At 37.0% G+C, this 10,932-nt stretch overlaps 1 protein-coding gene across 2 annotated transcripts in view; it reads right to left on the bottom strand.

Moving 5' to 3' along the window:
• Nucleotides 1-9,807: 9,807 nt before the first annotated feature.
• Nucleotides 9,808-10,932, bottom strand: part of LOC139708988 (uncharacterized) — a 141,890-nt gene continuing 140,765 nt past the window's right edge. For both annotated transcript variants that reach the window (XM_071620957.1, XM_071620958.1), the window contains one exon: nucleotides 9,808-10,186. In XM_071620957.1, the coding sequence (XP_071477058.1) occupies nucleotides 9,995-10,186 (192 nt within the window). In that variant the 3' untranslated portion in view covers nucleotides 9,808-9,994. The remainder of the gene's footprint in view (nucleotides 10,187-10,932) is intronic.

Raw genomic sequence — 10,932 nt, 5'->3', positions numbered from 1 at the left:
TTTACCTGATAAAAGCAATCGAGACATGTAATTGAAATTAAATTATTATCCTTTAAAAGAACAGACTAATGACTTGTGAATATCGATTATATTCCTGTCCGGATTGATTCATGGTGAAACAATTCCAGTGCAACTCCGACGAAAACTATCCGATAATTTTAAAGGTACAGGTCAACTACTTTTATATATTTACTCCCTCCCCACTCCCTATGATACGAAGTACTGTAAATCCTCTTTATTTTGTTATTCAGGCTTAAATAGTTTTATTAAAGTCTTATTCCCCTCTTGCTTATATTCCTGTACAGCGAAACAGTTACCATAAATTCATCCGGGGTAACCAAGGGATGGTTTTCGTGAATTTGTAAGACTGTTCTTTTCCAAGTTATGCCGATTATGCGGAACAATATTTCAGACAAGGAACTTGTTGCATTTAATACGTTGCACACTAGAGCACTGATTTGATTTGGATTCCCTAGAAGGTCGCAATCGCTGTAATTATTGTGGCGGCATTCTTCAGAATAAGTGTTTTGGGAAAAGGGTTACACCTTAGAATGAAATGCGTATGCGTTATGTACGCCCGGACAGTAGGGGGTTTTCGCTACACGACGGGAAGACCGAGAATAAGTGGCAGCAATCAGCTGTGATAGTCTCCGTACTAGGATTCCAGTCCCCATATCTCAGCAGTTTCGCTTCCCTGTTAGGAAGGAGGTGTGGGGACATGATCGCTGATTGACTGGCTGCCTCACTCCTGCCCCGCGATTCGGGACAGAACGCTATTTTGGCCAAGTACCGTACTCGTTTTCCCGAGGACGGGACGTTTTTAGGTGATCCGAGTATCCTCTCGGATCACCTATTGTATCTGTACGGATTCTTTCTTCTTCTTTCTTTATTTCTCCCCAAAAGTTGTGCAGAGGTTAGCTCAGAAAGTACTCTGCCTATCAATTTCAAACTTATACCATGTATGTATCGTGTCCCAAAGACGGCAATCGAACTAAAATCAAAGTGATCAGTCGACCGTGACGTCACTATGACGTCATTATATGAAAACACATTTTCAGTCATATCTCATTAATGGAATGAAGTTTTTCAATGAAATTTACGTCACATATATTTCAAGTTATGCGCATTCTACTCATATTCTCAAAATTCACATTTTCTCTTGGTACGTGCGCGTACGCGCGCGTTGAAATATTTGTATGCTCAAATCGAGCTCAAATTTTTTTTGCACACGTTTCAGACCATTTGGAGCATTTTTTGAAAAATTGAAAAAATCGGACGGACGCGTACGCGCGCGCGCATATACGCACGCACAGCTTATATGCAATAGAAATTTCCCGTTTTTTCACACGTATCGGCTGCCTGAAATGTCAAGGAATATTTCTACCAAGTTTCAAGTCAATCCGACTCAATATGACGTCATACGGGCCCGTCAAAGTTGAAATTCCGCGCGCGCGTCAATGGCGATATACAGTACAACTATGCCAAAAACTGCCAATTTTAAATCCGATTTTACTCGTCAGGATGGACGGTGACCCCCCATTTTCTATACATATTTTGAAAATTGATGAGTTGTACATGTCATTTCATGGGTTGGCAACGCTGACAAAATGATTAAAAGATATCAAATTTCTTAATAAAGTAAAAAAAGTAAATTTTCAAAATGACGTCATCAAATTTCAAGTTCATTCGAACGTATCTCACTAGTCCTTTGTCAATTTTCACCCAGATTTCAGTATGATGTAGCTTATTTAATGTTCATTCAAACATAAAATTACAGTGTTCTGATTGGATAACGGTATCACCTCGTAAAAATGGATTAAAAGTAATCTTGTCAAATTTGACCAGTTTACGTGTTATCTCTATGGGAGTGCAGTTTTTCTGGAAATGAAAATTGACATGACTATCTTTATCGAGCACTAGCTCACTTAAGCTTCGGTAAATTTCTCCCAGATTTTAATATGTTGTAGCTGAGACTTTACGCTACCGTTAGTGTGCCCTTTGTTTTTTCATACGATGTCAAAATCACGTCAAAAAATTGGGTTGAAATTCAGGCTTATCTTCGATGTATTGAGATATTTCTTTCTTTCTGCAACTTTCTTTGCAATAACTCAAGAAAAACGGCCTCTATCACTTCTATATTTTGCACATGTTTAGTTCATGTCACGTGAATTAATTCATAAAATAACAGCTACTTGATCGGACACCATCTTGGGTATGTAAATTAGGGTCAAAGGTCATAAGTGTTTCACCCTGTATCTTAGTGAATACATGTCTTATCTTTCCCATATTTTGCACACGCAAAGACCATGTTACAAGGATCATTTCACAAAATAATCACTTTTTACTCAGATGCCATCTTGTCTGTGCAAATTGAGGTCAAAGGTCATATGTACTTCTTTTTGTATCTTCGTTATGACGTGTTATCTCTATGGGAGGGAATTTTCTTTAATGTGAAAATTGACATGATTGTCTTTATCGAGCACTAGCTCACTTACCCTTCAGTGAATTTCTCCCAGATTTTAATACGTTGTAGCTGAGACTTTGCGCTATCGTTTCTTTTCCTTCGTTTTTTCATACGATGTCGGAATTACGATAAAAAATTGGTTGAAATTAAAGCTTATCTTCTATGTATTGAGATATTTCTTTCTTTCTGCAACTTTCTTTGCAATAACTCAAGAAAAACACGCCCTATCACCCCCATATTTTGCACATATTTAGTTCATGTCTCGTACATTATTTCATAAAATAACAACTACTAGATCGGACAACATCTTGGGTATGTAAATTAGGGTCAAAGGTCATAAATGTTTCATCTTGTATCTTAGTGAATACCTGTCCTATCTTTCCCATATTTTTCACACGTATAGACGATGTCGCGAGAATCATTTCACAAAATAACCACTATTTCATCAGATGCAATCTTGGGAGTGCAAAGGTGGGTCAAAGGTCATATGTATTCATTGCTGTATCTTCGTTATTCAGTGTATACAGAATTTGGTACCAAAGATGGCAGATATGACTCCCTTTTCTAAATGAGAATGCAAACATCACACGGCCAATGTCTCTAAACACAGATGAAACTTGTATGGTCATGCCTATTGCGATCAGGACTCGAATCATTGATAAAAAAAAATCGGATCACCTTAATTTGTCAGTGATGACAAATTACAATCTCTAGTTTTTCTTTCTTTCTACTACTTTCTGTGCAATAGATGAACAACAACAATGGCTATCAATCCCATATTTTGCACATGTTTAGTTCATGTCACGTACATTATTTCATAAAATAACAACTACTTGATCAGACACCATCTTGGGTATGTAAATTAGGGTCAAAGGTCATAAATGTTTCATCCTGTATCTTGGTGAATACATGTCCTATCTTTCCCATATTTTGCACACACAAAGACCATGTAACAAGGATCATTTCACAAAATAACCACTTTTTGCTCAGACGCCATCTTGGGTGTGCAAAGTGAGGTCAAAGGTCATATGTACTTCTTTCTGTATTTTCGTTATGACGTGTTATCTCTATGGGAGGGATTTTTTTTTAATGTGAAAATCGACATGCTTTTCTTTATCGAGCACTAGCTCTCACTTACCCTTCGGTGAATTTCTCCCAGATTTTATGTTGTACCTAAGACTTTGCATTTTGCATCTTGGTGAATACCTGTCCTATCGTTGCCATATTTTGCACACGAATATAGACGATGTCGCAAGAATCATTTCACAAAATAACCACTTTTTCCTCAGATGCCATCTTGGGAGTGTAAAGGTGGGTCAAAGGTCATATGTATTCGTTGCTGTATCTTCGTTATTCAGTGTATACAGAATTGGTACCAAAGATGGCAGATATGACTCCCTTTTCTAAATGAGAATCCAAACCTCACACGGCCAATGTCTCTAAACACAGATGAAACTTGTATTGTCATGCCTATTACGATCAGGACTCGAATCATTGATTAAAAAAAAAAAAAATCGGATCACCTTAATTTGTCAGTGATGACAAATTACAATCTCTAGTTAGGTGATCCGAGTATCCTCTCGGATCACCTTCTGTATCTGTACTGATTCTTTATTCTTCTTTCTTTGTTTCTTTCTTTATTTCTCCTCAAAAGTTGTGCAGAGGTTAGCTCAGAAAGTGCTATGCCTATCAAGTTCAAACTTATACCATGTATGTATCGTGTCCCAAAGACGACAGATCAAGTAAAATCATTGTGATCAGTTGACCGTGACGTCACTATGACGTCATTATATGAAAACACATTCTCAATCATATCTCATTAATGGGATGGAATTTTTAAATGAAATTTACGTCACATATATTTCAAGTCAAGCGAATTCTATTCATATTGTCAAAATTTATATTTTCTCTTAAAACGTGCGCGTACGCGCGCGTTGAAATATTTGTATGCTCCAATCAAGCCCAAAATTTTTTTGCACACGTTTCAGACCATTTAGAGCATTTTTTGAAAAAATGAAAAAATCGGACGGACGCGTACGCGCGCGCGCATATACGCACGCACAGCTCATATGCAATAGAAATTTCCCATTTTTTTCACTGTGATCAGATGTCTGAAATGTGAAGGAATATTTCTACCAAGTTTCAAGTCAATCCGACTCAATATGACGTCATACGGGCCCGTCAAAGTTGAAATTCCGCGCGAGCGTCAATGGCGATAGACAGTGCAACTATGCCAAAAAACCGCAAATCTTAAATCCGATTTTACTCGTCAGGATGGACGGTGACCCCCCATTTCCTTTACATATTCTGAAAGCTGATGAGTTGTATATGTCATTTCATGGGTTGGCGATGCTGAAAAAATGATTAAAAGATATCAAATTTCTTAATAAAGTAAAAAAAGTAAATTTTCAAAATGACGTCATCAAATTTCAAGTTTACTCGAGCGTATCTCACTTATCCTTTGCCAATTTTCACCCAAATTTCAATATGTTGTAGCTTATGAAATGCTCTTTCATAAATTAAATACACAATTTTCATTAGATGACGACATCACCTCGAAAAAATGGATTGAAGGTAACCTTGTCAAATTTGACCAGTTTACGTGTAATCTCTATGGGAGTGCAATTTTTATGGAAATGAAAATTGACATGACTATCTTTATCGAGCACTAGCTCACTTATGCTTTAGTGAATTTCTCTAAGGTTTTAATATGTTGTAGCTGAGACGTAGGGCTATCGTGAGTGTGCCCTTTGTTTTTTCATACGTTGTCGGGATCACGTGAAAAAACTTGGTTGAAATTAAAGTTTATCTTCGATGTATTGAGATATTCCTTTCTTTTTGCAACTTTATGTGCAATAACTCAAGAAAAACATACCCTATCACCACCATATTTTGCACATGTTTAGTTCATGTCACGAACATTATTTCATAAAATAACAACTACTTGATCAGACGCCATCTTGGGTATGTAAATTAGGGTCAAAGGTCATAAATGTTTCATCCTGTATCTTGGTGAATACATGACCTATCTTTCCCATATTTTGCACACGTAAAATCCATGTTACAGGGATCATTTCATAAAATAACCACTTTTTGCTCAGATGCCATCTTGTCTGTGCAAAGTGGGGTCAAAGGTCATATGTACTTCTTTTTCTATGTTCGCTATGACGTGTTATCTCTATGGGAGGGAATTTTTTAGATGTGAAAATTGACATGACTCTCTTTATCGAGCACTATCTTACTTATGCTTCGGTGAATTTCTCTCAGATTTTGATATGTTGTAGCTGAGACTTTGCAGTATCAGGACTCGAATCATTGATAAAAAAAATCGGATCACCTTAATTTGTCAGTGATGACAAATTACAATCTCTAGTTTCACTTATTAGGTGATCCGAGTATCCTCTCGGATCACCTTCTGTATCTGTACTGAATCTTTCTTCTTTAGGTGATCCGAGTATCCTCTCGGATCACCTTCTGTATCTGTACGGATTCTTTGTTTTTAGGTGATCCGAGTATCCTCTCGGATCACCTATTGTATCTGTACGGATTCTTTCTTCTTCTTCTTCTTCTTCTTTATTTCTTTCTCCTCAAATCTTGTGCAGCGGTTAACTCAAAAAGTCCCCCACCTATCACCTTCAAACTTATACCATGTATGTATCATGTCCTAAGGACAACAGATCTAGTGTATCAATGTGATCAGTTGACCGTGACGTCATTATGACGTCATTATCTGAAATCACGTTTACATCAATATTTCATTAATGGAACGGAATTTTTGAATGAAATTAAGATATCATATAGTTCAAGTCAAGGTCTATTGATATATTTCATAAAATTTAGTGACGTTCATAGTAAACGAGCGCGTACGCGCGCGTTGAAATTTAAACATGCTCTAATCAACCTCAAAATTGTTTTGCACACGTTTCAGGTCATTTACAGCATTTCAAAAAAAATCGACGGACGCGTACGCGCGCGCGGATATACGCGCGCACAGCTCATATGCAATAGAAATTTCCCGTTTTATCGCACGGATCGAATGTCTGAAATGTCAAGGAATATTTCTACCTAGTTTCAAGTCGATCCGACTCAATATGACGTCATACTGGCCAATCAAAGTTGAAATTCCGCGCGCGCGTCAATGGCGATATACAGTGCAACTATGCCAAAAAACCGCCAATTTTAAATCCGATTTTACTCGTCAGGATGGACGGTGACCCCCCATTTTCTTTACATATTTTGAAAGTTGATTAGTTGAACATGTCATTTCATGGGGTGGCAATGCTGGCAAAATGATTAAAAGATATCAAATTTCTTAATAAGGTAAAAAAAAGTAAATTTTCAAAATAACGTCATCAAATTTCAAGTTCACTCGAGCGTATCTCATTTATCCTTTGTGGATTGTCACCCAGATTTCAGTATGTTGTAGCTTATTTAATGTTCTTTCAAACGTAAATTTACAAAAGTTTGATTGGATGTCGGCATCACCTCGTTAAAATGGATTAAAAGTAACCTTGTCAAATTTGACCAGTTTACGTGTTATCTCTATGGGAGTGCAGTTTTTCTGGAAATGAAAATTGACATGACTATCTTTATCGAGTACTACCTCACTTATGCTACGGTGAATTTCTCCCAGATTTTAATATGTTGTAGGTGAGACTTTGGGCTATCGTAAGTGTGCCCTTCGTTTTTTCATACGATGTCGGGATCACGTCCAAAAACTTGGTTGAATTTAAAGCTTATCTTCGATGTATTTTCATATTTCTTTCTTTCTGCAACTTTCTTTGCAATAACTCAAGTAAAACAGCCTCTATCACCTCCATATTTTGCACATGTTCAGTTCATGTCGCGTACGTTATTTCATAAAATAACAACTACTTGATCGGACACCATCTTGGGTATGTAAATTAGGGTCAAAGGTCATAAATGTTTCATCCTGTATCTTGGTGAATACCTGTCCTATCTTTCCCATATTTTCCACACGTATAGATGATGTCGCAAGAATCATTTCACAAAATAACCACTTTTTCCTCACATGCCATCTTAGGAGTGTAAAGGTGGGTCAAAGGTCATATGCATCTGTTGCTGTATCTTCGTTATCTAGTGTATACAGAATTTGGTACCAAAGATGGCAGATATGACTCCCTTTTCTAAATGAGAATCCAAACATCACACGGCCAATGTCTCTAAAAAAAGATGAAACCTGTATGGTCATGCCTATTGCGATCAGGACTCGAATCATTAATTTAAAAAAATCGGATCACCTTAATTTGTCAGTAATGACAAATTACAATCTCTAGTTTTTTTTTCGGATTTGATCATGCGCAGAAGCAAATTTTGCACACGGCATGCTCAGCTACCGGCTGCATCGTGTTTGCGAAATCTCTCTAGGGTCATTCTGACGCGCTCGCATTGCGTCACGGATTGCTTGTTGTGCAGAGCGCTCATGTTATTGAAGCTGGAATTAACATCTTGGAGAAAGGGAGTACCTTCTATCATCCTGAGATAAAAAAAGACTGTCCTTTCTCTCCTTCATCACGATTGCATCGAATGAAAAGCTTTGACGGCGATTTTGTTGAAACGTTACTTTCATAGACCATCTGACATGCTCTCATGAAATTATTGATATCTCCGCAGCAGAGTATTTTATTTTTTTGTTAGTCGAATTACATTTGATGTAACAATAATGGATATATAAGGAATTAATGTGGCGTCATTTTTAAAATAAACAAACAAACAAATAAACCGTAAATTCCCTCAAATTCCCCCTTTCAGAATATCAGCAATTAAATGGAGCAGTGGTGTTTTAAACCAAAGCAGTACACAGCAAATGCTTTATTCTATGCCTGCTCAGTAACTGCTACTTGAATCCTGAAGACAATTCTGTCTCGGAGAAAGTCTAAGGGACTACTCCCTCCTGTGATCTCTCTGAACTTTATAATCTAATGATTGTTCGAGTTAGCTTAAAACACTAATGTAAAAAGAGACCAAATATCTCAAAGAAAATAAAAAAATCCAGGAATTGCAGAATATCTGGACAGATTACAAATGATTTACAATCGGGGGTTGTCATTTCACTTGTTGCTGCGAATAATGTACAGGTAACAATTTTGGCAAAACAGTCTTTCATTCCGAGTACCTATGTCGGTTGTAAATGGTCCGCTGCATGTTTTTAGTACAACTGTGACTAGAACTATCAATCCAGCTACTTCTAGAGGCAGGACAACTACCTTTATTTTCCGGTAACCTCAGATTTCATAACGAGACTGAAAATTCTCATTCAGGTTTCCAAATGAGATGTCTACGTTCACCAGACTATTTATATATGATATATAAAACTGCACAATTCAGAGTAAATTTGACCGTGCTTCACAAAACCAGCAAAACGTCACACGCACTGATGTTGTGTAAGGACTGAAAATAGTTGAAATGGGTCAACCCAGTCAATCTTGAATTGTTTTTTCGTATTTTCTGAAAGAGCAAGTTTTCGTCTACCTTACACAAAAGTTTGGGATCATAAAGCCAACAAGAAATTGTGTTTTCAGCAATTTTTTTTTTCATTTCTTAAGATACTCTTCACTTTCAACTCCAATAACTTTGAAAATACTGATGCTACGGCCTTGAAAGTAGGCCTTTATCATCTCCAGAATGTGTCAATAAAACGGGCTCAATGTCAGCTTAATCTGATGATCCCTTCTTTATCATTGCTCTGGTGGTTGACATCCTGTTTTTGTTCCATTCGCCGCACAGGTAGCATGGCTTGGTAAAGATAAAGCTATTGAATAAACGCTGTACTTCAGAGCCTCTTTTCTCAGTTCACACTTTTTAGAATGTGTGCACTCTTTCCAATATTAGTATAGGTGAAGAGAGTCCATTTGAATTGAGTTATACATCATTTTGAAGCTTAAAGTCTGCTCTTAAGTACAAATCTATGCATGGCGACTTTTTGTTGTTTTTTGTGATGCAGGGTCACAAGTAATTTTAATGAAAAGGGGACATTATTGTGTACATGGACTTGGAAGCTGCATTCATGGTGCACATGGTACCACCCATATGCAGAATTAATTATAATGGTGTCATGTCCCAAAAGGTGTGAGATTATACACAGGAAGATCAATGAGCTTATGCTTATTCTACAAGCCAAACGACTACAAGTCTCGGGATTTTGTAGTCCCTCGACAGAAGTTGATACATACGGGCAGGACGCAGGAATGTTGTTTTTTCTGATGTAATGTTAAGAGCATAATAACCAATTAATGTCGTGAGAAGCCACATTTATAAGTAAGTTAAACTTTATAAAAACGCTAAAACGCGACGTTTCAGAGAAAATGTGATCTGTATTATTTTCTTGCCCTGCATAATGCATTGATGTGTATTCAGATGAGATAATTTGGAAAGATGTAGTTGCTCGTCTCGGATGTATTTTATTTCAATAATATTCGTTAAAAAAGGGTGTACATAGCCACAAATAGTTTGTTAAGAGTATGTCTTTTAACAATAATGAAACATCTCCACGGTGGACGGTTTGAGGGTTTATACCTGGCAGGATCTCGCCAGTTTCGAGGCTGTTGAAAAGAAAACACCATCTGTCAAGAAGAGGCATTCCATGCTTAGGCGTGAGAGACGTGGCATAGTACACACCCACTGGGCCAAATCTTGCTCCATAGAGGGAGCATACAATTTAGGGTACATCTGATTCCCCAGGATCAACGTCAGATTTTGTATCTGTAGAAATACAAACAAACAAAACTAAGAATGAGTAAAAATAGAAATTAGAAGAAATGTCTGTCTATATGCTTCTGGAATATCAAAGTAAGGCCCCTAAATGTTAAAGCTGGGAGCATTGCTCTTAACCTTGGGGGAAAAAAAAATATTCCTAGACTAAAGACCAAGACAAAAAAAAAACTATAAAATATTGACAAAATGTCTTAATAGACATGCTTACTCCCCCCCCCCCCTCTCTCTCTCTGAACCACCAGAGTAACAACAATGAAGGGATTATCAGATTAAACTGAAATTAGGCATGCCTAATTAACACATTATGTCAATAATTAATGCTGACTTTCAAAGCAGTAGCATTATCTTTTCAAAAGTTATCATAGTTGAAAATAAAGAATGTGTATAAGGATTTTTTTCAGAAATGAAAAACCCTAGTGTCTACTCAAGCGTTTAATCTTTACCAAGCTGTGCTGGCTGTGCGGTGAATGGGACAAAAAACAGTTTGTTAACCACTGGAGTATCAACAATGAAGGGATTATCAGATCAAACTAAAATTGAGTATGCCTTATTAACACACCTTTTCCTTAATTAATGCCAGCTTTCAAAGCAGCAACATCGTCCTTTCGAAAATTATTAGAGTTGAAAGTGGAGGGTGAGTACAAGGTTTTAAAGAAATGAAAAGAGGACTCTACAGACACACTCAATCACACTATTCTGCCAAAAATGTTCGAGATAAACTGCTAGAAAACACA

Source organism: Diadema antillarum, unplaced genomic scaffold (assembly GCF_040938485.1).
Source record: "Diadema antillarum isolate AM-2024a unplaced genomic scaffold, OU_Dant_1.0 seq00001394_RagTag, whole genome shotgun sequence".
NCBI classification, from domain to species: Eukaryota; Metazoa; Echinodermata; class Echinoidea; order Diadematoida; family Diadematidae; genus Diadema; species Diadema antillarum.
Note: the sequence above shows the minus strand (reverse complement) of the source record. Positions and strands in the feature narration are given on the sequence as shown.